This window comes from Mizuhopecten yessoensis, unplaced genomic scaffold (genome assembly GCF_002113885.1).
Source record: "Mizuhopecten yessoensis strain PY_sf001 unplaced genomic scaffold, ASM211388v2 scaffold6169, whole genome shotgun sequence".
Taxonomy (NCBI): domain Eukaryota; kingdom Metazoa; phylum Mollusca; class Bivalvia; order Pectinida; family Pectinidae; genus Mizuhopecten; species Mizuhopecten yessoensis.
The window spans coordinates 2,603,802-2,620,146 of NW_018406415.1; the positions used below are offsets into that span (position 1 = coordinate 2,603,802).

Here is a 16,345-nt window from a genome sequence, read left to right on the forward strand (position 1 = left end):
CACCTGTTATAATTATAATATTCTCAGCTTATTAAAGAAGAAATTGATTTTAGAAATTAAGATAATTCTTGTTTGTATTCAATGTGTCTGGTCTGCGAATAAAGCTGTACTTACGATTAAATTCAAAATAATCATAATAACGACACAGGTAGCGATATTTGAATCTCATGTCAATAAACCTAACAGGTTATCATTGATTTAAAAATATCAAAGTAAACAAATTTACATCGCAAGAACTACATGGACAGAAAATAATCGACATTGTGCAGACTACAGTGTGTAAAGGCTAGTAGCAAATGGGGCTGAAATCCAATTAGTATGTTTTAATCATTACATATGCTGGTCACAGGTAAAAAAGGTATTTTTCTCTCAATGTTTGCGTATTGGATTTTTTTTTCTAACAATTATACTATATATCACCGTTATCAGAATGTTAAATAATCTGAACGAACAGGTTTAAAACAAAATAAGCAATATATTTTATCTCAAAGTGACAAATTAGTACAGAAAATAAACATAATTGGTGTTTTCAGTGTTTTGTCCACCTGTTAATTTACTAACTCGATTTTACATGAGTTATCCCGCTAATTGGACATAAGTAAATAAGTATGTCACGTGAATTATCCTAACATCTCCACTGAACCAACCTCAGTGCAAACTACCTTTTAACTCTGCATGGTGTTATCGTGGATGGGTAGTGCTAGAATTGTAGAATGTTAGCTGTGAAATGGCAGCACCCCAGGGAGTTGAGATAGATATTGGCTGGTTGCAAAGGCCCTATAACCACGGATAATGATGTGTGAATCGCTTTAAGACGACTTACGACTTCGAACTCGGTTGTGATAAACGGTATATAAGAGCCTCGAATAAGTATAATTTATTATTATAAACTATGGACATTAGTTTGGTTTGTTTGTGTTTTACGTCCTATTAACAGCCATGGTCATTTAAAGACGTGTCAGGTTTTGGTGTTTGAGGAAAACTCGAGCGACCGGAGAAGCACCGGCCCGTAGTCAGTATACTTGGCGACTGCCTATAGGAGGTCTTAAACCCGACAGCGTCCCCTATGAACATTGTTATATAAGATAAATAATTACGACAGTGTATCGATAAATAATCAACGGCAAAGAATGTTGTATTTGTTTGCAGTACTCTGGCACAAGTAGTTTTATCGTTCTTATTCATTCTGTGTTTATTCACATAAAACGAAACAGTCCGAGGAATTCCCTCACTGTACTTTTAACGTTCTATCAATAACTTGCCTTTATACTATCGTAACGTAAAGTATTTCTACTTCAACTTAGTTTATCGAGTAATTGGTGCTTGGTCGATAAAACTGTTTTATTTTACACAAGTAGTCTACCGTAATGTAATTTGATTCCTCCCTTCTTTGTTTGTGATTATTGATCAAATGATGTCTTCATGGTGATATGAATCTGTTTAAAATATCCTTAAAAAAAATTACAACCCCTTTTGTCAGAAATATTCATTATTAATATATAATACACTGACAATATGATCAGATTTAAATTAATGATATAATGATATTACATGTATCATGCAACACAAATTGGGCATGACAAAACAAATACATCTATGTTATCAGGACTGAAATCCATCCCCTGAAACTCCACGCCTTTGCAACCAGCCCATACCTTTCTCAACTCCCGGGGGAGCATACAGCCGGTGCTGTCATTTCGGCGCTCACATTTAGCATTCTACAATTCTAACACTGTCCCACCACAAATTAATTTACAGCTGAGTAGACTTGGGGTGTGGGTGTGTGTGTGTGTGTGTGTGTAGGGTAGGTTCTCCTTCAAAGGTTTTTAAATGACACATTAGTTTCTATTTGTTCAATCAATAAGAAAATACCAAAAGAGAATGAAGAGTAAATAAAACACATGACTTGTAATATTGCTTTCAAACCATGGTCTAGTGGACCTTAGACTTGAAACGGGGCAAATGTATATTTACCAGCTGAAAAAAGGTGCGGTGGATTATAAAGCTATATCCCCGCTCCTCCTCAATCAGGGGGAACGAAAGTGGTCAAGTGTGATGGTAATCCGTATAACGTTTTTATGTAACCTAGCTTTTTTGTTTTTAGAAAGAGGCTGTGAAGTGTGACTTTGACCCCTTTCAGATAAAAAGTGTCCAAGTGTTACGTTTGACCCTTTAACATTGACAGTAGACGGCAAAAGTCGTATCCGGTCCAGAACTCAATCTCACAATAATATGACAAAATTTAAACTTTTAAGGGGTTTGTGAGCATTTCAGAGTCCACACATCTTACTTCAAAACTGGTTGAGTTTGACACTTGACCCTTTTAGCTTAACCGATGACCACCAATAAAATCAGTTATATAACCACTTTCTATCACACTATGGTGGAAGTATGCACTTAATATGTTAAGCGGTCCATGCGATAACTTGTACACGAGATTTTTACAATTGAAGGGTGGACTAACAAAGCCACCATCATAAACCTTCCAAGCCACATGTGGTATTCCGTCCGAGTTATCTTCTCTTGGGAGCAGGTATTGATTGTTACGACACTTGTTTGTGAGAGTAACGTCATGAATTTTTGAGAAAACGACGTAATGTTCTCGCACAAACCAATGACGTAACACTCAATACCTGCTCCCAAGAGAAGATAACTCTGCAATACGCAAAGACGGAATAACAGAACTCTGATTTATGATACAAACGCATTTTATGAGTATTGAAAAAACAAATACGGCATATTTATTTTATATTGAATTAAAATCAGGAATAAACAACCCTCAACGAGTTGACTCAAAAGTGTTGACTCAGAAGTGGAATATACTTCTATAAATTAATTTTCAGTTTTTTGTCTAATTTTGACGTTAGAAAATTCTGAGTTTGGAATCTGATGTGCGGCTAAGCCGGCTAATATGTTGAATGCCTGCTAGGATCATGAATCCTCGACCTGCAGGGATGGGTTGACTTTGAACACAAGCACTAGTTAAAAACCTATTTTGCGAGCTTTCAAAACATCTGTTTCCTTTGTTAAGCAAGGAGTAACATTACTTATTTACATCATACAGACGAATCTCATTCTTAATATTGTACATTAAAAACAAATAAGCTTAGTTGATACTTTATTCAAGAAATCTATACATAAGCACAATTAGTGTTATTTGAATACAAACGCCATTAGTTATGGAAAAAGGGCACCATCAACTTGAAGCATAGTATTCTCGTTATCGTTATAATGAAATATTTGTTTAAGTCATTTTCTACAGTAGCATTACCGATTAATCAAACCTTAAGACACATTTTACAGAAAGATTGTCATTCAAAACAAACTATTAAGAAAAAAAAGTAAATGAATAAAAGAAATCTTTACCTTCCAAAACCTACCCTTTACCGATGCTAATAACCAGAAATTATGTAAACATTAAAATTTGAGATGAACCAAAAGATTCTTTCTCGTACTTCATATAGTTGAGAATACCCAAAGTCGAAAATAACCGTTCTGGAAGGAAACAGTGGACAGTGGATGCAGTGGACACCCTTTACCTTAACTAAAGGTGATGTAATGCATGCCTTTCTTCACATTATTTTACACAAGTAGTCTACCGTAATGTAATTTGATTCCTCCCTTCTTTGTTTGTGATTATTGATCAAACGATGTTTTCACGGTGATATGAATCTGTTTAAAATATCCTTAAAAAATGTACAACCCCTTTTGTCAGAAATATTCATTATTAATATATAATACACTGACAATATGATCAGATTTAAATTAATGATATAATGATATTACATGTATCATGCAACACAAATTGGGCATGACAAAACAAATACATCTATGTTATCAGGACTGAAATCCATCCACTGAAACTCCATGCCTTTGCAACCAGCCCATACCTTTCTCAACTCCCGGGGGAGCATACAGCCGGTGCTGTCATTTCGGCGCTCAAATTTAGCTTTCTACAATTCTAGCACTGTCCCACCACAAATTAATTTACAGCTGAGTAGACTTGGGGTGTGGGTGTGTGTGTGTGTGTAGGGTAGGTTCTCCTTCAAAGGTTTTTAAATGACACATTAGTTTCTATTTGTTCAATCAATAAGAAAATACCAAAAGAGAATGAAGAGTAAATAAAACACATGACTTGTAATATTGCTTTCAAACCATGGTCTAGTGGACCTTAGACTTGAAACGGGGCAAATGTATATTTACCAGCTGAAAAAAGGTGCGGTGGATTATAAAGCTATATCCCCGCTCCTCCTCAATCAGGGGGAACGAAAGTGGTCAAGTGTGATGGTAATCCGTATAACGTTTTTATGTAACCTAGCTTTTTTGTTTTTAGAAAGAGGCTGTGAAGTGTGACTTTGACCCCTTTCAGATAAAAAGTGTCCAAGTGTTACGTTTGACCCTTTAACATTGACAGTAGACGGCAAAAGTCGTATCCGGTCCAGAACTCAATCTCACAATAATATGACAAAATTTAAACTTTTAAGGGGTTTGTGAGCATTTCAGAGTCCACACATCTTACTTCAAAACTGGTTGAGTTTGACACTTGACCCTTTTAGCTTAACCGATGACCACCAATAAAATCAGTTATATAACCACTTTCTATCACACTATGGTGGAAGTATGCACTTAATATGTTAAGCGGTCCATGCGATAACTTGTACACGAGATTTTTACAATTGAAGGGTGGACTAACAAAGCCACCATCATAAACCTTCCAAGCCACATGTGGTATTCCGTCCGAGTTATCTTCTCTTGGGAGCAGGTATTGATTGTTACGACACTTGTTTTTACTTCATATAGTTGAGAATACCCAAAGTCGAAAATAACAGTTCTGGAAGGAAACAGTGGACAGTGGATGCAGTGGACACCCTTTACCGTAACTAAAGGTGATGCAATGCATGCCTTTCTTCACATTAATATATGTTGAACATATTTTGGGTCATTGCAATACCAAAATTCGGATCTACTTGTGCCTTCTCATTTATTGTCAATAACATGAAGCTAATGACAATACACAATACTACTCATAAACTTCCTTTACAGTACGGCAGTAATCGGTCACCTTACTTAAAACCTGAATTTCAAGTATGGGGACATCCGTTTCATTACTGTTTATTTTCCTTTACTGAGTAGTAACATATCAGCCTCCCCTTTAATGGAGTGTATATGTTTAGTTTCCTAAATCAGACTCTGTTATAAATATGGTAGTATTCTAGTTGGATGCGTTATGCTGACTAACCAACTAAAAACTAAAAATTGTATTCTAATTGCAAAAACAAACATTTATATTAATTACGTCAATACGATGTCCGTATCGCCAATCAGATACATTTTTATTAGTACATATGCACAGATACACATGTAAAAGTGATGAAAGAAATATGATGTAAATAACAGTGTCACACAAAATCTAAATAACTAGGGTATCTAAAACAAGTTTCATTATTTTTGAAGAATTTTTCTTAAGTCGGGACAAGTATGCCTTTATTTGTTTAATAAAATACTTTCATTTATCAAAATGTCATAAAAATCATTTAGAGTACAGAGAGGTAAAACATTCGTGGTTTATTTTTATTTCAACCATGAAATTATCATTTTACTTTTTTAATGGGACTACTGTTTGTTTTGAAGCATCCATAAACGAATGTGCCACGAAGCGACCTAAATAACTTCAAACCACCACAAAAATTTACTCACAAACATTTCATACTGGAAAGTGATTTGCAGAAATATTTTTTGTGTATTTATTGAGCCCCGTTTCTAATTCTCGGAAGAAAACAAATATTTTCGTATATAGATATATTTTGAGCGCAGAAGCATCACCACAAAGATACTGTAATTTAGTGATTGTTTCTGTGAGTAAAAATACATGTGTTTATACAATAGTCAATACGTGTATTTATATATCTAATTGGCACTTAATTCATCATTGACCTACATATGAAGATCACAATGAACTAAATAAAATGCACTTCACACTTTCGTGTTCATATAAATGGTCTATAGGCTACACAATTTTGCACTTATTAGATCTTCATGTGAAAGTCACAATGACGGAACTACAGTGCTCTGCACGCCTCCTTCAAATTTGCAGGCTCCAGCCTCTCTTCCCGATGACGTGTTTACTTTCCGCAGAGAAAGTCACAATGACTGAACTACAGTGCTCTGCACGCCTCCTGTTGGCGATGCAGGTAACTTTAACATACAATTTATCGTTTTAAAAAAAGAAGAAGAAACAAAAGAAACAGAATCAATGTTCATACATTTACAATAGAACGTTCTATATGCTTCAGGTGATTCATTTGATCCTTATTTGATAGTGACAGTGACTAAATACTAACACTAATTCTAATACAGTACTAGTAGTGGAGTCTCCTTTCGTTCGAACGGCAGACATAATTGAAAACTCATGAAAAAAACAAATTTGCACAAGTTGATATAACTACGCAACGTCTCCTTTTCACTGAATCTTTACCTAACTGATGCCACCAGTTGGTTCTTGGTTTAAACCATTAACTCCAAAGAGTTCGTGATTCTGTATTTTGTCCTGGTATCTCATGCCTTCAAATTTCCAGGATCCAGGCTCTCTGCACGTGAAGATGACGTGTTTAGTTTCCGCAGGGAAGAGCGGAACGACGTTCTGCCCAATTAGATCAACGTCACTGCTAGCCGAGATGATACATCCACGGAAGTGTATGGAGTGAAACGCATCACCAATGTTATGCAAATAATAACCAAAATCTTGATTGATATACCCTTCTCGAAGCTGTTCCTGCATCGCCGCACGGTAGTCAACCACTGTAAAAAATGTAAAAATAAATTATTTTAGAAAATGAAATATGCAAATAGTGTCATCTGTTCATTTCTTCATTTTTGATGTGTCTACGCTACTGTTTATATATATTTTCTACTATCACATGATACTGGTACAGCGATGCTGATTTATGAAGTCATATCTATACACGATTTAATGCAGAATTAACTGAAGTAAAGGGTACCACTGCATCAAATGCAAGAGTGTTTTTTTTATTTATGGTTATCTCCCTTATACAGAAGATGAAGCAATAATAAGATTTTTTTTGGCGTAGAGCAAGTTCGCCTACTTTTAAATTGTAGGCTAAGCAGGGTAAAGATATCGAATTAGACTCCTCAGCCTTTTTGCTTTTGTTTTGTTTTTCTATTGAAAAACATTTATATTAATCAAATAGTTAATTACGTGTTTTCTATACCTACCTGTTATTCTGTTGTTCTTGATAAAACTGGGATCTGAACGGTTTATCGATGCATACTCAGCCGGGATATTGTCATCAATATACCAGCTTCTTGCTTCATTCACCACACCCACAAGCAATGGCATGTTGACCGCTTCGTCAATGATCACGGCTGCATGATCACGACAAATTATCAAAGGACCGATCAGACCACTAGCTACATCTCTCTCAGGATCAACGTTGGAATAATATCTCTGAAATAGATAGAAAACGCCATTGGAAACGATAACGGCTTGCGTTCTTAAGTTTGAAAGACCTGTTAATATATATATCATTGTATATCTCGAACAAACTTCATTTTTTTTTTTTTTTTTTAGTCGATATTTGTTCTTTAATCACCATGGCAAAAGAAGTCTATACATTTCCATTTACAGTGTCACTAGATAACCTACTGGAAAGCTGTGTCGTTGATGGGACATTCAGTAACATGCACCACAAGACACAATTCTTAGCCGAAAAGGACGCGACAATGCGCTGTTCCGGTTATTAAACAAATGTGCAGATTGTCGATAAGTCGGGAAGTTTTAATTTTAAACATAATTTTAGAGTAAACAAAAATCGTAAAAGGCGGAAAAATGTAAATAAAAGCATTGAACCGTTTTTGCATGGCATTTATGATCTAATTGAATGACACACTTTAGCAAGCAAACAAATAATAACGTGCATAGCTGTGTTAACAGTTAAATGCTTAATAAATTTTATATAATCCTTCGTTTCAACAAAATAGTGAAATAATCTTAGATACTGTGAAAGTTCGCGATTTTTGCGTTAATTAGCCAGAAAATATCAACACGCAAATAAATATTTACAGATTAAAAGTTTTACAGTATTTTGAAAAGATAACAAAAAATAGCAAAATTGAATCGCTAAATCTGTAAAAAAAAAACCAACAACAAACAGTAATGAAATATGAAACTAATATTCGTTAAAGATCTAACTTTGCAGAAGGATCTTCTTGCAAATATATGCAAAATAAAATTTAATTTACAGTATAACAGTAGAACATACCCTCATCACACAATCCTGATCTCCGCTTCCAGGTCCGATTGATTCCGGTATAGTCCAGATGAAATCCACTTTCTCTCCTGGACTTACAGTCAGACGAGTACCGCCGTCTAACCGGCGTATCATCACGCCTGGGGAATACATCGAGTAGTTCCGGTTACCGTTGTTTCGGAACACTGGAAAAATAAAAAGTCGATATAAACAATAGAAAGATTGAAAAATCCTTCAATGTTTGTTCAACTGGAAAAGAAAAAATGGAGAAGAAAAGTAAACAAAAGAAAAAGAATATAAATATTAAAAATAAAGATGTATTTCCGTGATGACGTAGAATCATATAATGACTTAAACTGGGTGGTCGGGTTTAGCAGTGCTTAGTGCACACTCGTTTTGTTTTACCAAAGACGCCGGGTTCGATTCCCTAAATGAATGTAAAGTTTTTTTCTGAGCACTTATTTGTTGTAAAAGTAGCTTAGGTATAATCTTAATACTAAAAACAAGTCACCTATAAGTATTTTCATTTTTAAAGTCGTATTTTTATTAACGATTAATTGTTTTAGCGTGGATTTATGATGTGCAGATTCAATATAATCATCGTCTTCCCTTACCTTGAGGGTTAAGCAGATACCGACCTGTGATGTTTTGGTTGTCTAACTCTAGGCTTCGCCGAGCGTTTGCCAACCAAATGAACGCCAAGAGGGTCGGAGTTTTCTCTGTTATCGCCCTCAAGGTAGGGGATGAGTTTTTTTTCTACCATCCTATTATTTCAGTTACAAATCCACCAACATTTGTCTGGCCTATTTGAATTACAATTTACCTCTCCCAGCAACATCAGGTTGTGACGTCACAATTATCAATCTACCTGATATCACTGTTATGTTTCTTAAAGTTTCTTAGTGCTATCATACTCTTGAAAGTGACAGAAAAGAATGAAATCTTACAGGGTTTTATAGAGAGCTCTTAAATTGGTAAAACGGAACATACTTCAGTGAAAGGCAGGAGAACAGTTTATCTCCCATTACCGTTTATGTCAACGTTTAGTAAGCTTCCGAAAATAAATCAAGGACTCGTTTAAATCTTGCTAAAATTGTATTACATATTTTGTGCGGTCCAAGAAAATAATTGAAGATATTTTATCATGTTTAATAACACCAGAAATATTTAATTCGTAGTTGCGGTTTTAAAAAATCATGTGAAATCTTTAGAAATACGAATCATGTTAAAATAAGTAACCGCTTGGTAGAAAAGAAGAGAACAAATAACAAAATAGAAAAGTCAGAAACATTTTTTTCTTTATCATCGTGTAAAATTATATAAAGCGATAAGTACATGATGATCTATCAATGATATATTCCGCTATTCATATAAATAAAACGGTTCAACAGTATGTACATGTACTATCAAATGTTAATTTTTATGTTTTTAACTTATATTTAACAAAATACAAATTTAACGTAGCGGAAAAAAATCAAATACAAAATTTAGAAAAAATCAACATATTCTAAAAGTAGTTTTTGTAAAATAGTCAATGGCGGTTTATAATTTATATATTTTGGTAAAATGATCATGATGAGGGAGACAAAAATCAAGCTCAAAAATAGAAATTAAAACTTCAGATTTTTTACTTACACCTCAAGGTAATCAAAAACGTCTTTACGACCGTTAATAAATACGATATCAAAGTAGTTATATTTTTAAATAAATAATTACATATCAGAATGTAAAAGTATCTTCATTTAGTAAATATTCGTTTTTGACACTTGAAGATATATTTATATATTTTTGTTGAGGAAACTAAATACTTGAAACAAGCTTTTCTCATGTTACAGCATAATTGTGCCCAAACGCAGTGAAGAACGTTTGTGATCCTCTATGTAACATCTACGAGGTTTGTTTGAATTGTAACGTTATAGGGTGTTTCGCATTTAAAATCACATGAATGGAAATGGTGCTCCAATTATTACAATGCGTGTACCAATATATAATGTTATATTGATTAATATTATGAAATAATATATTATAATATATTATATTGTAACTATAATTCTTACCTATTTTGATATTTGTTCCAACAACAACACGTAATGGTGGCCGTTGTCCTTTTGCTTTTTTTATGCAAGACCAGAAAAAGTCACTCCTTTTGTAACATTTAAACATCGTCTTCATGAACTCTGGTCCGGTCTTGTAAACCCCATTCTGTTGACTGAAGGGTAATGGAAGGTTAATTATTTCAAAAACTACTGTTAAACAGAACAAATGAATTCGAAACATATGTTGTTAGTTTACTTTCGCCCATCGGCAATTGGCGTTTCATGGTGACGTTTTCATTAACAAGTACACATGATGAAGACATCAGATAATGTTGACTTAACAAAACGCGCATGTATTGTTCAATACTTAAATAATGTAACATAATAAATACATGGTTAACGAAGGTAAAAGATAATATTGCGCAAAACAAAAATAGAAAGTAGAATGCTACATTTTAATCAACACATTCATATTTTGTTTTTCATGAATTATATAGATTGCTAACGAGTATTGATGGCAATATAATTATGCACTAATACAATTTAATATATTACGGTGTTGTTGACGTCGGTATAAACTTATATTTGGCATTCCCTAGCTTATCGCGTTAGACTCAGTGTTCTCGAACGGTCACGCCCGTATTTAGTACACCAACTGCGGAAATGTTGTTTCCGTTCCAAACACATGAATATTTATTGAAACATTATTTAGGTTATAGACAAATAGAATATATAGTTTTCAGAGCTAATGCCAACGCGAAAATGTCCACACCGCGAACAGTTTAAACAGTCACAACGCGAGCAATTTAATCAGTAACAACGCGAACAGTTTAAACAGTCACAACTCGAGCAATTTAATCAGTTACAACGCGAACAGTTTAAACAGTCACAACGCGAACATTTTAAACAGTCACAACGCGAACAGTTTGAACAGTCACAACGCGAACAGTTCAAACAGTCAGAACGCGAACAGTTTAAACAGTCACAACTCAAACATTTAAAACAGTCACAACGCGAACAGTTTAAACAGTCACAACGCAAACAGTTTAAACAGTCACAACGCGAATAGTTTCAACAGTTACAACGCAAACAGTTTAAACAGTCACAAAGCGAACATTTTAAAGTTCACAACGTGAATATTTCCACTCTCGAAATATTCACTTTTAAACTATAAAAATATCATATTACCTAATCTGATTTTTCTATAAACAGTCGATACGACATACAATTTTAAAATAGTCTTTTACATTACCTCCTCCAATCCAATTCATCATACATCCTGTCGGTATAATCAAAATACTCGGTTACAATAGCGATGTAAAACGTTTCGTTAACATTTGTCATCAAAGGGCCCCTTGCTTCTAAACCAGAGCCAATCCGGAAGTCAAAGGACAATTCCTTACCAGCTGTATTTTCAATTTTCCATTGTCCTGAAAAAGCCCCAATTAAAAAAGGTTTCAATTAATATTGCTTAATATCCGAAACAATGTGGTGTTAAAAGCAATTTTATATGATTGACATTTTCAAAAAACTGCTTTCTATTGATTTATCGTTTTCTTGAAAACAATAGCATAAAAAAGCACAAAAAACACTGAAATTCATTCATTAACAGCTCCTCTGCAAATCGTGTCATTTTGCTATGATTCCAAACATAGCTAATTTACAATGTAGCGTGAATATTTTAGCAAAATGTATGTCGTCCTTTTAACAATCATTGGTATATGTAGTATGTTATAACACGCATGCTGTATTTTGTTGCCAGCAATAGAGATCGGTGCAATAGGACCACTCCATCTCCTAAAATATGGCTTTGTCATAAAACGACATTGCCATTTGGGATTTGTGTCCGCAAAATGGTCCTTTATCGACCTCTCATTCAATCTCAAAATGAAAATAAGGAAATAACAATTTTAAGGCATGATTGTACCTTCTAAAGAGCCAAGTAGTTTGGTGGATTGTATTAGACCATGATGCAGTCCTAGGGTAAATATCGAAGAGCCACCTAGTGAAAAGGGTATACCGTCAGCAAACAATGAAGACGCGGTGTCATCTGTTCCGATGTCCATCGCGTGTAATACTGCATTGTCACCAAGAGAAATTTCTATTCGCGGAAAGGCATTCGGTGGGAAACCATTCAATCCTAAAAAAATATTGCATATAGACATTGTATAATAAAAAAGAGCATTCACTCCTACACAAAAAAAACACGAATTCTTGGTGTTAGATGGAAAACTAACCCGCCAAGGCACGCCTCCAGGACGGAGGCCATTCACTCTTACCAATCAGGAAATCATGTCTAAATTTCGGACAACAGTTCAGATTCTACACCAAATTATGCTGAGGTAAAACATTAAATGGTATTATTTGAAAAGAAGTCTACGTGCAATATAATTATTCAGGGTAAATTTACTGCACCTTCGTCAAGATGTTCCCATAAGTATGTACTTGGACATGTTCGAAGGAAAACCGAGTATCCATGTTTGAGCTGAAAACATAATTTTAAATCGTACACATAAAATAATATTGTAATAATCATCTGAGTCCTTTTAGTGAGATAGCACTATATAGTCGGCATCAGATCCGCGCTATCACAAGGAGACAAGTGCACAAACATACTCAGTCTCCAGCACACATACACACCTACACACATGCATGCATCCACCACCTACACGGAGGCACGTCTTTAAATGACCTTAGCTGTTAATAAGACGTTATTTTTTTTTAAACCGAACCAAACCTACCTACATGTAGTAATTCATCCTGGCAAGATATACAATACCACTCAGACTTACCATGAATTTCGTTGTTTTCTACCCCATTACTCCTTATGTAAAACAGGAATATATCACGCATTCCAGGTATCTGAAACGACCAAATTAAGCTTGACACTTTTTAAGAATAAATGTTAGGTTCAAAATAAGCTCTCCATGTGTCTTTATACTATTATATAAGAATATGAACTCCATTAGCCATTTTTTTCTTTCCTTTATATATGTACTGCATACATGTATGAATACATCCAACAAATCTTTCCAATTGTCAATATTTTACATTGTTTAATAAGTATAAAAACCAGCTTAGTCTATACAAGCCTACCCTAAAGATAGCATCGTTGCATGAAGTAGGGCATTACTATTCAGACAGTTGCTCTTTAATAAAGTTATCAACCAGAAAACATTTAAATTATATTTCTTTCGAGTGTACAGCGCGGACAACATATTTTCTCAAAACTTTTACCAAAGCGAAGTGCTAAACATTTTCAAGAAGAGGTCAACTTGGAAACGTTTGCATGCTTGGTTTACGTATCGCAGCATTGTTCTGTTCGGGGGGCCGTTCACGTTTCGGTTTGTTGAACATTTAATGTCGTGACACATGCAATGTGTTTCTTTGTATACGCAGCACCGATATATTTTAACTACTGTTGGCGAATCCCAGCGATGTTTTGCTAGTCGGAATGGAATTTCTTTTTTCATAAAGTGCAAAAATAAATTAGTACGTCAATGCAAAAGCCAAACAAAGAAAACATTTTTTCTGTATCCTTTGACTCAATATCCTATGGCCATTTCTTGTCTTTATTTGTGTTCAATGTTTGTATGTGGAATATGTTTTTTCTAAAAGAGCAGCGGGAAAGACTCTATTGGACATTGGTACTGTTCGTTAAAAATGAAAGATGCATAGTTACCCGTATCTTTTGACCACGTAAAATATAACAATGATATTACAATGATAGATACATACATGCATGAAAAGTTGGTGAGTAGAAAATCTATTCAACGAAGACTTTTGAAAACCGTATTGCTACCAGATGTTTTACCATGTTTTCAAGCAATCCACTTTGACAGATCAACATGGGCCCAATCAAACCGGCGTGTACTTCGCTGATGACGTCAACTCCGGAAGTGTAGAAGCTTGGCATACATGGTAAATTGTAGGCTGTAGGACCGGTTAACTCAGACACGGTCCAATAGTACGTCTTCAAATGACCCGGATGTATCGGCGCGGTATCTAAAAAGCACAATACAACAAGTATAAGTTTACATATACTTAATATATTGCCTTGATTTTAATCATGTTCGTCAAACAATCTCAAACATTTTTGCTAACAGGACACTGAAAAATAACCTTCCTAGGACATTACACTCCTTTTCCAAATGATGCAATTTCGTAATCGTAGACCGTAATGCATTCGGAAGCCTGCTTCTTCTATTATTTGAGACACAGCTCGAGTGAATCTTAAGGATGCCCGTGCTTTTTCCTAACATTGCAACTATGCATTGGGAACTGATTTTACCGGTCTTACTATAGCTTTGATAAATCATTTCGGAAAAGACAATCATATCCTGCCAGCTTTTATAATGAAATAAGAATGCTAAGCCGAGATTCGAACCCTGGACCTCATATTGTTATACTGTTGCTATAACCGACTGATATACCTTGACAACGGAAGTACCGTGGCTTAACCTTTGCTACAATTATCACCAAAACGAAATTAAGGGAAGGTAGGTGCGTGTACGAAAAACCTGGGTGCAGTGGAACAGACATCCTTAAGCATGATTAGATTTTTTGATTACTATACATACCGATCGTGTCATTGTAGAATGCGCCCTCGTTGTATTTGTGGACACGAACGCCTCCATGGGGCTGTAGAGAATGGGAACGTGTGTCGTTATTCTTTACGACAATCTTTATCGTATCTCCAATTTCTGCTTGTAGAAGTGGACCAAGTACACCCAAATAATCGTTGTCTCTTGTACGCATCACTTTCGTTGTGAACCTCGAGTCGACATAGGGGACAAAGCTCACAACTCTGTAATCGAAAGAGGAAAGTATTAGCTCACGTCTGATACTGTTAATCACTTTTGCTTCGCGAGAGATTAATATTCGTGAATTATAATATTTTCCGAATTCTACTCAGAGAGATACTTACTGTTATTATTGAAATAGCATTCTCTCAATCACGAATTCCATTTTTTTCAAATAAACCCTTCAAAGCTTGCAGAAACAAATGTACGCAAAATTTGAGTGATAAAAAGTAACATGAACATACAAGGGATTTTTTCTGTGAGAAACTAAGTGCTTGATTGAGATATAAGTCCCAATGAAATCAACGTTAAAAGGACATTTTAGCTTTGATATATAAAGAAGCATAATACATGTACTTTGTTTTCTTTATTTTGTGTTATCTATTTTTTCATCGGGGAGCGGGGTGATTCTTAGAATGACTTCACAATATGAGTATTTAGACGAAAGGGTTATGTTAATCGAATGGATATTTCGAAAACCGACTCAAGACGTGAGAAATTGATTTAAATGTGATAAACAGAAAGACAGGTTACACGTATCTTTCTTTTTCATTTTCACATACAAGTTAACGAAATGACATTTTTTTTTATTGTGAAAAACTAAAACGTTTTTGTCTGTATTTACCTATTGATACGCTTAGCGTCCTCCCGCAACGAAAACAATACTAGTAAAACACGAATATGATGTATCATTAAGATGGAAGGCCAATGATTTTGATGACCGAGTTATCTCCCCTAAGCCATGTATTGTAAAGTTGTCGTTCCGTTCCAGATGTCAAGTTTATAGATGATTAAATATATTACGGAGATATTTGATAGTGTTTGACGAAAAGTTATTTGTAGTTATTTGAACGTTACTTTCAAAGCAAAAACCGTCTTACCCATCTTTGGGTACTTACGCGTCGCTTCGACCCGGAAACATAACGCTGTCAATGGCGATGTAGTACTTTCGGATGACCCCGTTTACCGCTAGGTCTATAGGCGGATTACCACAGTCTGCAATAGTCACCATCGCCTGCATTCCGGCTGAATATACAGAATAAAACTCGCATATAAAACATTGTATTGATTTGCTCCTCATATCCCCTTCAGATGTGCACAACGTGTAACGGTACAGTACTGTTATACAAACGGTCATATAGATAACAGAAATAGCATTGGTGCTAACACGTCTTCCTGTCATAAAAAGCTACCAGTTTCTTTGAAAATCAACCAATTATTTACTAGTATATCATCATTT

The 16,345-nt window shown here is 34.9% G+C and overlaps 1 protein-coding gene across 1 annotated transcript in view; it reads right to left on the minus strand.

Annotated features, from left to right (window-relative positions):
• Nucleotides 1-3,109: 3,109 nt before the first annotated feature.
• The window catches only part of LOC110451733 (hephaestin-like protein), a 22,868-nt gene continuing 9,632 nt past the window's right edge, over nt 3,110-16,345 (minus strand). Inside the window, exons 6-15 of the mRNA XM_021499897.1 lie at nt 16,005-16,131; nt 14,884-15,110; nt 14,118-14,308; nt 13,096-13,165; nt 12,231-12,443; nt 11,556-11,733; nt 10,325-10,476; nt 8,280-8,452; nt 7,234-7,465; nt 3,110-6,798 (exon numbers count right to left, since the gene is read on the minus strand). Of these exons, the coding sequence (XP_021355572.1) occupies nt 6,476-6,798; nt 7,234-7,465; nt 8,280-8,452; nt 10,325-10,476; nt 11,556-11,733; nt 12,231-12,443; nt 13,096-13,165; nt 14,118-14,308; nt 14,884-15,110; nt 16,005-16,131 (1,886 nt within the window). The 3' untranslated portion in view covers nt 3,110-6,475. The remainder of the gene's footprint in view (nt 6,799-7,233; nt 7,466-8,279; nt 8,453-10,324; nt 10,477-11,555; nt 11,734-12,230; nt 12,444-13,095; nt 13,166-14,117; nt 14,309-14,883; nt 15,111-16,004; nt 16,132-16,345) is intronic.